We start from the raw sequence: 17,515 nt of genomic DNA on the forward strand, positions 1-17,515 counted from the left end.
TTGCATTGCTGTCCTTGTCTTCCTCGTAAGCTGTAGCTAGCTTCTCTGAAAAACAAGGGTCAGTACTACCAGGCTGTCGCACAGAAAGAGTCGCTAAAAGCTTCCCAAGCTAAAATGACTTGTTTCACAGTTATGCGCTTTCGATACAGCTCTATAGGTCCCTCCTGTATGTTTTCAATAGCGCTTTCATAGATCCTGCATGTGAGGCCTATGATGGCTGCGATCGTACAAATATAGCTTACTATCTCAAAATTAGTAATTTGCCGAAATCATGGATGATTTGAAGTAAAGGGGGGGGGGGTTATATCACAGCAGCGACAAGAGCTTACTCGAGCTTTTAATAAACATGACCGTGGCAAGGGAGCAATTTAGATAAACAGATTGGATAACTGGAGCTGTAGCGCGTATAAAGGCTTTTTGTGCTGGTGAATTTTCACTTACAACCTTTAAATCTAGAAAACAATTTTATCTCAATCTAGGCCCCGCCGGGGTGGCCCAGTGGTTACGGCGCTCGACTACTGTAAACAAGGTTGCGGGACCGAATCACGGCCTCGGCGGCTGCTTTTCACTGGAGGCGAAAACCAAGGCGCCCGTGTGCTGTGCGATGTTAGTGCATGTTAAAAAAATTCAAGTGGTCGAAATTTCTGGACTCCTCTACTACGGCGTCTCTCATAGCCTAAGCCGCTCTGAGACGTTAAAACCCACAAATCAACCCTATCTTCATGTAGATTATTAGCTTGCATTAGGCAACATTTTTGATCATGCTTTCGTCTGATGTTTAATTTATTGAATCATGTACCGAAGAACCGATCACGATACAAACACTCTTTGTGTGTAAATCATGCTTACCGGCACATAACTAGCGTTTATATAATCGCCGGAGTCAAAATCAGGCAACGGGGCAAGTATAACCCTTGAATGATCATCTGCAATAAACAACAAACAAATAACAATGATTCTCTCCCACATTGTGAAAAATACCATAGAAATTGCACTAAAAATTTGGCTGTCGTCTTCGATAACTTAGGCTTTTGAAATTATAGTTTATGTTTTCCACTTCATTATTGTATTCCTTGTAAGTGTACCGTTAGGATTCGAAAGAATCCGTTTTACTCTTGAATCTTTCTCATAATACCAGTTCAGTGGTTTACAATGATAGCTGGCCATGGCGGGGCGGCTGTCTGTTGGCGGAGGTAATATTTTAAGAAGAGAGATATTGAAGTGTCATTCCCACACATACTTAGCCTGTGATACACGTCGGTCCAATCACAGGATATTTATTATCCTGTAGAGCACAGGAACCTATACAAGGCACAAGAATAATCACTGTTTATAAATGACACTTCTCTCCTCTGCAAGTGAAGACTTTGTTTACTGCTTATCTGCACAGTCAGTTGCACGTTAAAAAACCCCAGGTGGTCGAAAATTCCTGAGCCCTCCACTGTGGCTTCTCTCATAGCCTGAGTCGCGGACATTCAACCCTCCAAAACCAAAATTATTTACGGCTTATTTGAATTTTCTTTGTCATTTAATTCAAATATTTCGTTCATGGCATTCCACTTCAAAATTAGCAGTCCTATGGTCTCGTATAAAATGAATACATTTATTTATTTATTTACAAATACCGTTTGGCCTTCCGGGCTGTTACAGGGTGGGAAGGGTACATTAATCATCATTTCAACACAGTTTCAACACTTTTTGGCAGGTTTCTCAGGAAAATGTCCTATCAAATACACGTCTGTCAATGCTATTCCATTAAACTATTTTTTTAGGCTGAAAGGAAACATTATAAAAGCCAACTTTAGGTACACAAGACATAACTGCAAAAGGATGATTAGTTCGGGATGACAGTCTTTCGTGAGGCCGCAAATACAAGCCGGAGTCCAGGTTGAAATTATTTTGGTATAGCTGATAAAAGAATTTGAGCCTAGCGACTTTACTGCGATTTGCCGAATTTGATAATTGACCTCGTTAAAGAAGTTGTGTTATCGACTGCGGTCTTCAGTAACAGAAAAATGCAAACCTCGCTGCCAATTTCTGAACACATTCAAGTTTGTATATGAGATCATTTTGGTGTGGGTCCCAAATTATACTTGCGTATTCAAGACTGTGCCTTAGTATTAATTTATATGCTCTTAAATTCACACCCGGAGAGGCATCTCTTAGTTTTCGCTAAGGGTTGCGCTAATCAAGTCCAACCCTTCGTGCAAGGAATGCTTTTCGATATACTACGTGAAAGATCGCTACCAGCTACACATATTTGTGCTACGTAACAGCCGAACTTTGCGTCAACGTTTCCCGTAAATATAATTTGAAAGCGAATTACGCCCAATTAAGATAAAATATACAATGTTTTTTTTTTTTTTTTTTTCACCATAGCAGCGCGGGCACCTAAAAAGCCATTTTATCTAAACTAAAAGCCTGCTGTAAACAAAGAGGCACCACTTACATGGCAGAATGTTTCCGTAACGATTCTTGGACTTGTTTTCGGCTTTTTTTGCAATGTCCCATGGGTGAAGCTGCCCCTTTGGTGTTGTCTGAAATTTCAATAATTTATAGATGTAGCAGTCTTCGCCGGTTAATTTGAAACGGTTAGCGTTAAGCAACATCAATAGTGTCATCATCATCATCGCTTTCATGGCTCTCACACATTAGTGCCTGCTAGAGGTCTCTAATTTGTTTAACTTAGGCGAGCTGACGTAACACTAACCTAGAAAATTTGTTCTGCTCATCTATTTGCCTGATTCAGCTGACCGTGGTTGTTTCGTTCTTTAGGTGCCATCGTTTAACTTTTAACCGGAACACAATCACTGCTTTATTCATGGTAGTAAAATAAAATATTCAATCAATCAATATTTATTTTAATGAGCGTTGAAACAACCATACGGTGTTAGTGCAGCAGCACAAATAAGAATAATCAATTTACACTAAAGATTTACACACACAGATAGAGACAAAAGAAGCAATAAATAACACATTAAACGGAATTGAATTTACATTAGTCACGTGGAGGATGAAAAGAAGGAGGAAGAAATATTAAAAAAAGATAACACGACAATCAGCCAAGAAAGAAAAGAACAAAATGCAGTCAAATAAAATACATGCAATCACTGAAAGCAATAAAAAGCATCAGACAGGAATACACCGTGCTAAAGTCATCATCATCATCATCATCATCATCATCAACCTGACTATACCCACTGCCGGGCGAAGGCCTCCCCCATATTTCAGCAATTAACCCGGTCCTGGGCTAGCTGCATCCACTTGATCCCTGCGAACTTCTTAATCTCATCCGTCCACTAAATTTTGGCCGCCCCCTGCTACGCTTTCCTTCCCTTGGAATCCAGTTTGTTACCCTAAGCGACCAACGGTTATCTTTTCTTCGCACTACATGTCCTGCCCATGTCCATTTCTTCTTCTTAATTTCCACTAGAATGTCGGTAACTTGAGTTATTTCTCTGACCCACTCTGCACGCTTTCTATCTGTTAATATTACCCCTACCATTTTTCGTTCCATAGCCCTCTGGGTTGTCCTCAACTTAAGTAGAACTCTCTTGGTTAGCCTCCACATTTCAGCCCCATAGGTGAGTACAGGCAAGGTGCAACTGTTGTACTTTCCTCTTGAGCGATACCGGTAAGCTGCTAGTCATAATCTGCGAGTGCTTGCCAAATGCGCTCCATCCCAATCTTATTCTTCTTGTTATTTCTTTTTCATGGTCCGGATCTGCGGTTACTACCTGTCCTAAGTAGACATATTCGCCTAATACTTCCAGTATTTCGCTACCTAATGTAAACTGCTGTTCCTTCCCGAGGCTGTTGAACATTACCTTAGTCTTCTGCATATTGATTTTCAAGCCTACGTTTCTACTTTTCCTGTCTAGGTCATCAATCATTATTTGTAGTTCATCTCCCGAGTTGCTTAGCAAGGCAATGTCATCAGCAAATCGCAGACTACTGATGTATTCCCCATCTACCCTTATCCCTAACAGCTCCCATTCCGAGTTTTTGAATACTTCCTCTGAGCAAGCTGTGAATAGTACTTCGGAGATCGTGTCTCCTTGCGTAACACCTTTTTTATAGGAATTTTGTTACTTTCTTTAAGCAGAACTGTGGTTGCTGTGCAGCCACTATATATATATATATATATATATATATATATATATATATATATATATATATATATATATATATATATATATATATATATATATATATGTATATATATATATATATATATCTTCCTGCACTTTCACGTACGGCTAGTCTAGACTCTGATTTCACAATGCCTGCATCACCGCCGATGTTTCTACTGAGTCAAATGCTTTTTGCTAATCATTGAATGCTATGTATAAGGGCTAGCTATATTCCGAGCATTATTCTATCACCTGGTTGAAGGCATGGATATGATTGATACTAGAGTGCCGTTTCCGAAGACCAGCTTGATCGCGTGCTTGATTGCAGAATAAGTTTGTCCTGATTCTATTAGCGATTACCCAGTGAATACATTATATGTAACAGATGGTAAGATGATTGGTCTGTAATTTTTCAGGTCCTTAGCGTTCCCTTTCTAATGAATTAAGATAATCTTTGCGATCTTCCATGGTTCCAGTACCGCCGATGACACCCAGCGCTGCGTATACAGGATGTCCAGTTTTTCTAGCACAATGTCCCCCCCCCCCTCATCTTTCAACAAATCTATAGTTATCCAATCCTCTCCAGCTGCTTTACCCCTTTTTCATAGTTTCTATTGCTTTCTTAACCTTGTCTTTCGCCACCGGCGGCACGTCTAACTGTGTTTCTGTACTACCAATCTTATTACTGTCCTGATTATTTTAGGTACTGTAGAGATCAGCATAGAACTCTTCGGCTAATTCGACTATCTTCTCCATGTTCATGATGACGCTGCCCGCCTTGTCTCTTAGCACATACAGCTCATTTTTCCTATGCCCAATTTCTTCTTCACTTTTAAAGCTTCCCCCGTTATTTACAGCATGCTCAATTTTCTCCATGTTATACTTCCTAATATCGGCTACTTTGCGCTTTTTGATTAGCCTTGATATCTCTGCCAATTCTACCTGGTCTGTTGGATTGGAATCTTTCATACTTTATCGTTTCGTAATCAAATCTTTCATCTCCTTAGACAGCTTACCGGTATCCTCTCTAACTATTTTACCTCCTACTTCTACCTCGCACTCAGTAATGATATTTCTGAAATTATTGCTAATTTCTTCAAGCTAATGTCGTCATGCTCGCTTAGAGATCAATATTCGCAGCGAGATCTTGAACTCTTCTGCCCTCCCCCTCCCCGCTAATTCTTTGGTGGACTTCTTTCTTACTAATCTTTTTCGTTCGTTTTCCAGATTTAGACTAAATCGGGAATTTACCAGTTAGTGGTCAATGCATCGCACTTTCCCAATTACCTCTACATCCTGCATAATGGCGGGGTTTCAATACAGTATGAAGTCAATTTCATTTTTAGTCTCCCCGTTTTTACTTCTGCCAGTCCATTCCCGGTTCTTCCGTTTGCTCAAGAAGGCATTCATGATTCATAACTTATTGCGCTCTGCAGACTCAACTAGTAATTCCCCCCTGCTATTCCTAGAACCAATGCCATTTTCTCCTTTTGCGTGGTCTCCGGCCTGCTTTCTCCCTACCTTGGCATTGAAGTCGCCCATTAGTACAGTATACTGCTTCTTTACTTTCCGCATTGCTAATACTACATCTCCGTAGAAGCTTTGCCTAGTCATCATGACTACATGTAGGTGCGTAGGTCTGTACAACCTTCAGCGTATACCGTTTATTAAGCTTAATTACGATCCCTGCCACCCTCTCATTTGATGCTATAGAATTCATTTGAATTACCAGCTATACATGACAAGGAAACCTACTCCTAGTTCTCGCCTCTCCGGTAAAACTCGATAACACAGTACATGCCCATCCTTCAGTACAGTATATGCCTCATCCGGTCCCCTAACCTGACTAAGCCGTATGACATCCCATTTTATTCCCTGTAGTTCCTCTAACAGCACTGCTAAACTAGCTTCCCTTGCTAAGGTTCTAGTGTCGAACATTGCCATCGTCAGTTTACAGGACTGACCTCCGACCTGGTCAGTTGCTCCGCAGCCGCTGGTGACTAAGGGCCGGGGTTTTATAGGGCTAATCATGGGAGGTTGCGGAGAATTACTGCATTATGGTGGCAAGCTCCTGTTCTGGCGAGGGAATGCACTGCCGGAGGTGTTCACCGGCAACTGGTCGCACCTCAAACCTGTTTTTATGCAATTCCATCGACACGCGTATTTTTTGTTATCCTTTAGAGAATTGCACTGGTACCGGAATTCGAACCCCGGTCCTCTTGTATGCGAGGCGCATGTTCTATCGCTACGCCACAGCTGCACCGCTAAAGTTAAGATAGCAATATAAACAGACCGGAAATAATTTTGAGGACATAGACTAAAATAACCAGGAGGAAAGCACAAGTGAAGTAAATAAAAATGACATAAAAGCGTGAGAAATATGTGATAAAAAGGACCGTTTAGAATAGGAGGCTACGAACTTCCAATAAATAGAAGAAAGCGAGTTTCCGTAGACATCAACATGAGGACAAATAGAATTAAACAGCCGCTGCATTTAGTTCAAATGGGAGTGAGAATGCAGTAGTGGAGAAACTTGAAATTGTCTTAATTCCCTCATGCTCTTCCGCTGAATTCGCTCTCCAGGACCTCAGAGCACATTAAGCGGCCATGGAGGAGTTTGCACGAGAAAATTATGTCTGCCGACGGCAAGTCAGAGAAGGAAGGTGCGGTCAGAGCTGGAAGTTATGCAGGAGAAACGAAGTTGAAATATGCATAAAAATTTTCTGTAATCTGTCGACGTTGTCACAGTTCAATTTGCAAGTGCCGTTCCAAAAAGCACAGGAATATTCCAAGAGCGGCAAGCATACGAACAAGTGCAGTTTAGGGAAAGGAAGTGGTGTACGGAACTCTCGCAAATGCCTGTAGATGAATCCGAGTGTGGGCATAGCTCGCAGAGCAATGCGTTTAGTATGAGAGGAGAAGCTGAGAATATCTAAATTACATCGAGGTCATTAATTTCATCAACCCTGCACAACAGCACAGAATTCACAGAATAAGGGTAAAGAAAGCTGTGCGTGCGTGTTTTGAGTAAAAGAGATAACCCTGGTTTTGGAATAATTTAGGGTAAGCCCATTCTTCTCGCACCAAATAGAGAAAGAAAATATGCCCGATTGCAACGACAATCAACCAATGAAACATTGTTTTACCTTGAATACTTTTATATCATCTGCACAAAGAGAAAAGTGGAGTTCTTGATAACGGAGGAAACGTCATTAATAAATAAAATTACAAGTATTCAACTAGAATAGCAGCTTGGCCATGTTGGTTATGCATCTTGAGGCAACAGCGCGGGACGTGGACGGGAGCACAAGATTAGAGGACGACACAACGAGCGCTGTTGTGTCGTCCACTAATCTTGTGCTCCCGTACACGTTCCGCGCTGTTACCTCAAAGATTCAACACTGCTGAACCAAATATTAAGCGAAAGCATTAGCTTCGGGTGACCGAGCGTTCTTCTTCCTCAGCCCACATATAAAGCCCCGCTTTAACCAAACCGTATGAACGTGCCTTAGCAGCCAGGTAACATAAATGCCAGGGTCCTATCAGGCTGATTCTGATATAACTGTCCCATGTGAAATGAGAGACCCAGCCAAGTTGGCAGCTCCTGCCGACCGCCTAAGTTGGCAGCCCAGCTCTCACCCTAGTGTCACGTGGGGTGTGACGTCACAGCGTCACGTGGTTAAGACGTGGCTACCGGCCGCGCTATGCTGAAGGCTCGAAACCTATAGTAGTATTGCTTTCGCAAAAAAAAAAAAATACTGAGAAGGCACGTTCTTGATCACGGAGGAAACATCATTAACAAAAACGGTGAAGAGGGTTGGACCTAATCAAGAACCCTGAGGAACTCCACTGGTTTCAGGACAAACGAATGAGGTCTGTCCATGGACACTGACAAAGCAGGAGTAATCAAGGAGATAGCTATGTAAGAGGGCCACGATAGTATAAGCTTAGTATAGCTTATAGTAGATAGTATAAGCTTATAAGATAGTAGAAGCTAGTAGTATAAGCTAAATAGTGTAAGCTAGTAGTCATATAAGCTATTGTATAGTACAAGCTATAGATAGTATAAGGTAGTACAAGCTTATAAGATAGTATAAGCTTTTCTAGAAGTAATGAGTCAGTAACAACGTCGAAAGCTTTGCTGAAATCAGAGTACACAGTGTCAACCTGACCTCTCTTAAGGACTGGTACAGAGGCATACGTCATAAACGTGAGAAGGTTGGTTCAAGTAGAACGACCCGATATGACGCCATGTTGATTGGGTATGATGACATGTTTGAGGTCGAAGGAAAGTATCTTGTGCAAAAATAATTCAAAAAGCTCATAGAAGAGAAATCGGACGATATCTGGAAACATCAGATTTGTTCCCTGACTTGACAGGAAATACACGTGCCATTTTCACACGTGAGGAAAGGCAGAATTTTTCCGACAGCTATTAACTATAGCGGTTAATACTAGGTTGTCGGCTGAAATGTCATCAGGTACAAGGGACACAGATAGTCTCAGACGCTTAAAATTCGCAGTTATCAACTTCTCGCCAAAGAGAACGGAATTAGTGGTGCACCAGGTGGGAGGCATGTGCAATCGCATTGTAGAGATTTGTACGCTTGCGAACGCTGGCGGTACGCTTGCGAACGTACAGCCAGAACTCAATAGGACGATTGAAGGCCCTTCTCTCTAAAGTCTCAAGATAAGAGTCGTGGTCCCACTGTAAAACGGTATGTACATGGGGGCAAAAAATCAATGACCTTCCTGTTTCCTCAATTGTGTTTTGCGGCCCATGCGATTTCAAGAGGTCCGTTATCATTATGATTGCCTAATTAGTAATTCCTGTTGTTATTATGATAAAGTGTTGTTGAGTGTTGTATACTGCATGTTACTTTTCGCTTGGTGCAGCGGGAACCAAAAGGGGGACAGCAATGTAGTTAATTTTTCATGATAAAACATCGCAGCTAAGACACGGACGAGGGAGGAAACACGGCACAAATGCTTCCTCGTCTGTGTACTTGCTGCGCTGTTTTATCACGATGAATGACCAAAAGGCCCGTTCATTCGTCTTAGCGAACTAGTTAATTTACTTTGAATTATGACTATGTCTTGTGTTCGACGGGTGACAGCGGATGCTTGCTCGTGTCGGGTGTTGCCTGCTGTCGGCCGGTTTTGGCTGCTGCAGAACGACCAACCGTTACCAGTGGCGAGACGCAAGGGCATTAGAGTGTCCCGAGCGAAGCTGGTCGAGGCACCTTGCCGACACGGCTGTGAACGGAGATCCTGTCATGGCGAGTGGAAACCGAGGCACTTGGAGCTACCTGGCGCCTGGATACTGAGCGTGGATTTGTGCGGACCTGGCGAACGAGCGCGCCCGACATCCGAGCCACCTGGAGGCAGCTCTTCTTCCTGGTTCATTGTCTGATGGCGAAGATGCTGTAGTGCCAGGCAAGCTGCCTGCATTCCGCTCGACCGAACATCACGCTTTCCCGGCTAACACCATTTCGCAAGGCCCGGTGCTGCTTTTTTCTCGTCCATTGGCTGCATGCTGCTTGCAGGTTGGTCCCCCAAGACGACAGAAACGATGCTGATGTCTCCACTTGAATATGTAGGCCGGATATCAAAGGGCAGCGCCTCCATCAGATGTCATGTAGTGGTGACAAACCCGGTAGCTACAAATGAAGACGCAACCGTTTCACTCGAATGAAACTCTTTATTGGGCTGACCTGCGCCCGCAAAAGAACTAAACGAATCGTCGGCGGCGATAACCGCAATCGTGTTCGTAGGTCCTCAAACTGAGAATGCCCGTTTCACTCTTCAGCGCTCAATTTAAAGCTGCGAATATAAAGATCTATATAAAACCGCCAACAGTGACTGGAATATAACCTGGAACATTGCAGAAATACATGCGCAGGGTTGCAATCCTTCGAGATACATCTGGAATTATCTGCCACAACAAAGGAAACGATAAAGCCGCGTCTTGCGACAATGAGCATGAACAAACCAAAAATACAGAATTGATTCGCGCGCGAGAATCGCAGTGATAACACCGCATGCCGGCGGCTGTCGAAAGAGTAAAAATAAATATTTGAATGGTTTGAGGCAATAGCACAGTCTGTCGTACTAAAAGCAGTGTCATGTTTTCGAAACAATAGCAGTGAAAACCTAAAACGAAAACAAAAACAAGGTAAAGGAACAAAACAAAAGGTGACTACCAAAAAAAAAAGCCATTACACCAGCGATGGACAAGACAATTGGCGATTTAAGAAGGGGTTCCGCGACTTGTTTTTAACTGTTAGTACCCATAAGCCAGACATTCCATTCAGATTCATTGTGAGTGAACGCAATTTGTGGCAGCAACTGGTGAGCCAATTTCTGCTTAAGCAGTTGAAATGTCGTAGCTTTCCTAAAAGACCAGACCTGTTCTACTGGATGCTGAAGGTTGAAGACTTGTGAAGGTTGAAGACTTGTTCTATTCAGTGTCACACAGCGACCTGTTAAATCGGTGCGGCGAATGCATTGAATCTAGTGGAGTAATTGCTTTCCGGAACTCAGCCGGTCTAAGCGCTGATAATTTTGTCGTTACTTTAATTTGACGTGCTGTCTACAGTAGTTACTATTTAAACTAGAGTTTATGTGCAAACAAAAGGGTTTGTATTGGTCCCTGTCTTTCCCCAGTTCTGTGTAGTATATTTTTATCGTCTATTAACCATAATATAATCTCTTCTGTTAACAATGGCCAGTCCTGAAAATTTTTAAACATGTGCACGACTTCCTTGGAATACAAAAAACTAGCGTTACATTGACGTACAATAGCCCTGTCGGAAGTATCCTATCCGTTTTCAGGCAACAAGGGCTCACTTTTATGCACAAACTGCCAGGCAATGACAGCCTACAATTTGCAAATATTAACATTAAACTCGTCTGAGAGATCCGCCAGCTTTACCACGACGCAGTATTGAAAGGTTTCAGTGTCTTCCAGGACACTACGGCATCAAGGGAAATCACCAGGCGGCTGCCCGTTCCGCTCCCAGCGACGGCGTTCCAGTTAAAATCCCCATATCGAGGGTTGATGCAGCTTCGCTGTTTGGCCATGAAGATCCCAATTTCAGCGTCGAACACGGGGGAGTTTCGCAACCGCCGCCTCAGGGCACTCGATCCTGAACTGCGCCATCGCCTTCCCCATCAGATTGCTCGTCGACAACCAACATTGCTGTGCCGCTTATGGCTCGATGTTGCGTTCACCAACAAGTATGCTTTCAGGATTGGAACGGCCGTCAGCCCTGCCTGTGAAAATTGTGGCTGGGAAGAAACAATCGATCATCTTTTATGTGAATACCCTGCATTTATGAGTAAACGACATAAGCTACGTTGTGCGCTGGACCGCATCGATACTCGCCTTTTAATGGCGGATAAGATCCTTAGTCCGCGGCCACGGCAGTCAACCGCCTTTAAGGCATACAGGGCACTGTTTAGTTTTCTAAAAGCCAGCGGCTTGTGTGACAAACTCTGACTATGTCTATGTCCCTTTTCTCTTCCCCTCTTTAATACCTTATCCCTTTTCCCCAGTATTGGGTAGCCAACTGGAGGCCTTTCTGGTTAACATCCCTGCCTTCCATCTTCATATCCCTAACACCAAACTCTTAAAAGGCAGATTGTGCTGGATGCAATCCCTTCGGTGAAAAAAAAAAAAAACTGCTTCAGAAACCAATCTGCGCTCTCCAAAACGGTAAAAAGGACTATCGTTTCATTTTGCCTGGAATCCGCGCTGCTTAAATCCTGTGCTCACATGGCCGAGGCTAGCTTCAACAAGGAGATTGAAAGGCTTCAAATGGCTGGTTTGCCGTTTTCTGTCATTTGTGGTATAGCTGAGACGCTCCAAAAATGAAAGGCAATAACAAATCTAATGCCAAGATAGCAACTTGGAGACCACAGTTGGTGCCCTATATAAAACATGTGGCGCACAACCTGAAGAAGGTGGTAAGGTGCTACGAGGTTCCCGCTCTGCTCTCTGCACCCAAAAGGCTGAGAGGGTTGTGCGCAAATATTTGGCAAAAGAAGAAACCCGAGTGCGATCAGAGGCATGGTAAACCTTTTGGTTCCTGCGCCTTCGGCGTGGTATATGAAATTCCTCTAACGTGTGAAAGGATCTACATAGGCTAGACGGGTTGTTGCATCAGTTACAGAGCACGGGAGCATACAAAATCTCTAGAGGAAGGAGTAGGGTCGAATTTGCATAGATTGCGGGTGTGAGCGAGGGCTGAGTAGTATCAGGATTCTAGGAAGAAGTCGTGATCAGGTGGCAAGAGAAATTCTTGAAGCCTTTTTGATTAAAAAGAAAGGAAGCATGTGTATTAGCGATAACTCTGTGGCACCTCGTAAAAATGAAAATTGCTATTTTGAAACGGTTCTGAAGATCTGCATTGCCATGCATTATTTTTATTCCGCGTCTGATGACCTGTCTTGAGTGGTGTCGGTGTAATTGCTGTTCTTGTTAGTTACCATTCTTTGTTATTTTCGCTTGTTTTTTTTTTTTTACTTTTCAGGTTTTCATTACTGTTGCTTCGAATACACGGCACCACTCTTGCTACGATTGCTGACTTTGCTATTGCGAGGATATGGCTGCTTTTTATTTTGCAACCTTTTATTTAAGTGTGTAGTCACATACGTTTAGTCATGAAATTTGCTGCTTACTGTTACCGCCAGGGTTGAGAGCGATTAAGCGTTGTACACATGAGTTGTCAAGGGGTTTAAATATGCCTTTTTCTTCCAATAAACAGTTTGTAATGTGCGCATGTGGTGTCGTAATCTTTTTTTGTGTTTTCATTGCGATGTAGTAGTTTCAAGTCACGAACCAACTTGCGTCATTCTAAAAGACAAAATTTTTCGCGTAGAGCCAACCAGCGGGGTGCAAACGAGCAGGAAAAAGCAAAAACGCACCTAAAAAAGGCAAGACGACGAAAATGAACGAGCCGCGCTTATCTGTGAATCGTGAATTTTGCATTTGCAAGCCTCCATTGGCAAGTAGGAAGGCGAGGACTTCCCCTCTCGCATGGTGACAGAAGGCGCGCTCATGCGCGAACTTGTTTTGGCAAAAGAATTGGCAGTGCTTCTTTCGGATGCTCCTTAAACAATGTTATGGCAGCAGCGGTGAAGCGGGGGAAGCTTCACAGGTATGGACGTCTTTCTGCACGTGGTGGACAGTGCAGCGCCAGCAGTTGAAAAATTCGTGTAACCAACAATTCGGCCCGCGAGGTTTGTTGAGTGCCTAGTATAGCACTGAACACAGTCGTCACAAAGTGAGTTTGTCCGCACAAAATAATTTATTTGCATATTTTTTATGAGCTTTGGATGAAACAAAGCGTCCGTGCACCGCTCGCCAATGCATACAACTTTTTGTCGCCTTAAGTTCTATGTGTTTAGCTGGGAAGGTGAAGGGCGAGCGAAAACCAGGTAGTGCTGCCTGAAGAAACAACGCAAAAAGATAGTTGCGAAGGACCCTGCCACTCTTGGTATAATAACGATTTCTTCTTTTGTGCTGGCCTTGATGACCAAAAATATCCGATTTGTACCGAGCTAGAAAATAAATACTAGCTTTCTCACTCAATTTGCATATAAACCAACAAAAGAGCGTGCGAAGAAGTACTGCACGCCAGTTCATTGACGGGTGAACCAGAAGGCATGCTATACCTTCTGAAGTTTAACTGGTGAGTACTCGACAGTATTATAGTCAGCGTTACTGTGCTTTGCTACGTTACCTCATATCAGCCAGTGTCGCTCGGTATCGCATTTGTATTCAGTTTGCGTCACTAATTACCACATTACTACCAAGGGCCAACACTCATTAGAGTAGGTAGCACCGCGCGATGCGAAACCGGCTTCCAGAGGTATCATTCATTGCCATATATCTAGCAGGTGCTCCCATACATTAGCACAGAGATGCCCCACTATTAACATTGACAAGAGGTGGCACCAACCCATTTTACACTATGGTATGGGGACCATAGCTGCACATAAGCAGCACTAATTAGCGACATACAGGAACAGCAGCCCCTGACGCCGCAATACTTCGGCGTCACGCGCACGAACATCGGGACACGGCAACGACAGGCCGCAGTACACTCCGACGGTGCCTGACCTGTTGTGTGGCTTCGCCACAGTGCAGCCGCACTGTAGGCGCACTGTAGGCACCGGGCTGGCCGCAGCCCTTCCCTCGATGTACAACGCGCACAAAATCGACTCCTCGCGGCTCGTTAATTTCACGACAGGCGACGTGTTGTACGAATGGTGTTCTGCACATGCCCACCGCCAGCCGCACGGCGTTCCCCAGCGTCGTGACGGCAGGAGTGTACGGGTGCAGGGGTAGGTCCCGGTATATCGTCACCAACCTTACGTCTCCGGCCGGTCACCGCTCGCCACCTGTGTCGTTTTCACTCGAGTGTGTGTCTTCCTGGCGCTATTATTTTTCGTCAAGTTGCACCGCTCCAAGAACGTGAATATCAACACGCATTTAGTGACACAGTGCAAGACATCACATCTGTCATCGAACTGCACTATACGTCAACTTAAGCGCTGTATTAAATTTTTTCTCCCCTCTGGATTATAACTTGCGCTTGTAAATTTATTTCACCACCCTTTCTCGCTGCTTTTTTTTATTCCACGTAAAAACGTAGCGTTAAGACAGGACTAGGGAGATGAGGTATCACAAGCTGTCTCACATATACAGCGGAAGTTACGGGATCTCCTACCTCACATAGAGAGCGGAAGTTACGAGATCTACTCGCTCCTCCGAGCATGCTTCGACATGATTCTCTGAGGCAGCGACCGGCCAGCGCGCGTCCTTGGCGATGGGCCGCAGCGCAACCAGCCGAGAGTATAAAAAGGCAGACCGCAGCCATGCCGCGCCAGTGTCCTCTGGGAAGATGTAGTCTCTCGAGCAACTCCCGCGGCCGCTCGCTCTGGGAAAGTCTTGTTATTCCCAGCGCCCGCGATCAACTCAATGTTTCTTCTCATCTTGTACTGCCACCACAACCGATCAAATCTGCGACTACGACTCCTCATTGAACAAGAAAGCCGTGAGAATTCCTTTATGTCACAGACTTTCGGTTAATTGAATACTATTTTCCCCTTTGTTTAAACCTTCATCTTGCTTCGTGTCTTTTTCGCTGTGTTTTCTGTGTAACCCTTGCCCCTAATTATTACATCTGAAATACTTGCGTTGTCATCTTTACAGTCTTCTTTTATCGCAGTGTGTTGGATATTTCGTGTGCCGCCTCCGCTACTGCCGTCTTCACGGCACAACATCTGAACCATCCGCTGGACTACGGGGGAGGGACGTATATGGACAGGAATCGCCCATTCTTTCCCGCGCGGGACGGCTGTGTGTGCCTGTGTTGTATTGTGTGGTCGGTGGGGCGTGCGGGACGGGAGCGCCCTTCAAGGAGAAGATAGACACTCAGCGTCTCCAGATCAGTCCGGTAATCCTTTGAGACGATCTCCGGCCGGCGCCACTGTGAGTGCAGTTTGGACAATAAAAGTAATGTTTTTGTTGTTCTAAAAACGTTCTCCCTACCGCCATTGAAAACGAACAATTTTTTTGGTGCCGAAACCTGGGAATAAGCGAAGAACAACGGCAACTTGAGCCCAGCGATTTCAGCTACAACGGACGACGGCGATGGTGCGTCTCCAAACAAAGAGAGAAGTGACGCACGCCGAACTAGACCGACTCAACGGGGAGCTTGCGGGACTAACGATGGCGGATGACCTCGGCCCCTAGCAACGAGACCTCACTGCGGAAGTATCAGATGAGTGTTTCGAAAGATCTGAAACAGCTAGATGCCCTGATTGAGCGGCATGTGCGTGACGAAGGCCTCGCGGATGAATACTAAGGTGTTCGTCAGTACCAAGCTCTCATGACACGAATGCGGACAAAGCATCGACGGTTCAGTGAAACAAATTCTATCGGTGCAACAAGCACATTCAATGCAGAAGAAACCTCGACCGGATCACCTGCTGCCCATTCGGGACAACAGAGGCTGCTAAGCTGGAGGTTCACAAATTCAGCGGCAACAGGCTCGACTAATAACCGTTCTGGCAAACAATTCTGGCAAGAGCCCACGAGAATAACGGCTTTACCAGCATAGAAAGGTTCTTGTACCCGCGAACAACGTTGACAAGGAAAGCGTCGGCAGCTTTGACCGGCATCCAGGCGACGGAGAAGAATTACGACTACGCTGTAAAGAACGTGCTCGTGCAAGAACACCTTACGCGGCTGTTAAACCTCCCTCAGGTTAGAGCTCGCAGTGACGTGAACGCGCTGGGACGCCTTCATGATCATGTTCAGTGAAACATCGCAAGACTAAACTTTAACTGCCGAATCGGGCAGTTATGGTGCGATGCTGTGCGCGGCTTTGCTTCGTGTATTGCCGACCGAATGGGTTGTTGAGTATCGTGAGGCCCACAGTGCATACAAGGATGTGCTCGACACCTTGACTCTCCAAGCCATTCTGCAATCAGTTCGCCTGGAAGTGGAGAGCAGAGAAAAGGTACATGGGTAGAAGCACGCTTCAGTTCAGTTAAGTTCAGTCGTTCAGTCGTGTCCGACTCTTCGTGACCCTATGGACCATATCACGCCACGCTTTCCGGTCTCTCACTATCTTCCTAACATCACTTAACTTCATCTGCAGCGCCTCGAGGATGCCCTGTAACCACCGCGTTCACTGCCTACCCCTTCTCCGGTGACCCTCAACCTTATCAAATCTTTCTCCGGCGACTCCTCTCTTCTCATCAGATGACCAAAGTAGCTGAGCGTTAACTTTAGAATTTACCCTCCAATGAGCAGTCAGGGTTTATCGTCGACAATATCGACTGATTTGATCTTCTGGCCGTCCAAGGAACTCTCAAAAGTCTCCGCCGGCACCACAATTTAAACGCGTCAATTCTTCGGCGGTCAGCCTTCTTCACAGTCCAACTCTCGCATCCATACATCACAACTGGAAAGACCATAGCACGAGTTATACGGATCTTGGTTGGCAGTGTAATGGCTCTGCTCGCACGCATGCTCCTCAGCAAATGCGACCTGACTGCACCAGAGAATGGCTTCCGAACAGCGTCAACAGGAAGGGCTCAGCGGCCAGCCTCCAGGTAGGTGCCAAATTGGGCAATGAGAGATGCCCTTTCTGCGTTTCAGAGAGGCATGAGGCGGTAGATTGCAATGCTCCGATATCAACTGATGAGAAGAAAATTGCGAAACGAAGGGAGGTGCTACCGATGCGCGAAAAGAGAACGCATGACGAAAGGGTATAAGAACACGACAATACGTTGCGCGAAGTGTGGCCGACGACACATCCCTTCGCTTTGTGATCCACCGACACCGAGCGCCGAGGGCGAGAACG

At 44.8% G+C, this 17,515-nt stretch overlaps 1 protein-coding gene across 5 annotated transcripts in view; it reads right to left on the minus strand.

Annotated features, from left to right (window-relative positions):
* Nucleotides 1-17,515, minus strand: part of LOC146180432 (receptor-type tyrosine-protein phosphatase T-like) — a 680,195-nt gene that overhangs the window by 133,755 nt on the left and 528,925 nt on the right. For all 5 annotated transcript variants that reach the window (XM_084576027.1, XM_084576026.1, XM_084576025.1 and 2 more), the window contains 2 exons: nt 2,450-2,537; nt 850-926 (listed from right to left, as the gene is read on the minus strand). In XM_084576027.1, the coding sequence (XP_084432153.1) occupies nt 850-926; nt 2,450-2,537 (165 nt within the window). The remainder of the gene's footprint in view (nt 1-849; nt 927-2,449; nt 2,538-17,515) is intronic.

Source organism: Amblyomma maculatum, chromosome 8, assembly GCF_055883805.1.
Source record: "Amblyomma maculatum isolate TAMU_Amacu chromosome 8, ASM5588380v1, whole genome shotgun sequence".
Classification (NCBI taxonomy): domain Eukaryota; kingdom Metazoa; phylum Arthropoda; class Arachnida; order Ixodida; family Ixodidae; genus Amblyomma; species Amblyomma maculatum.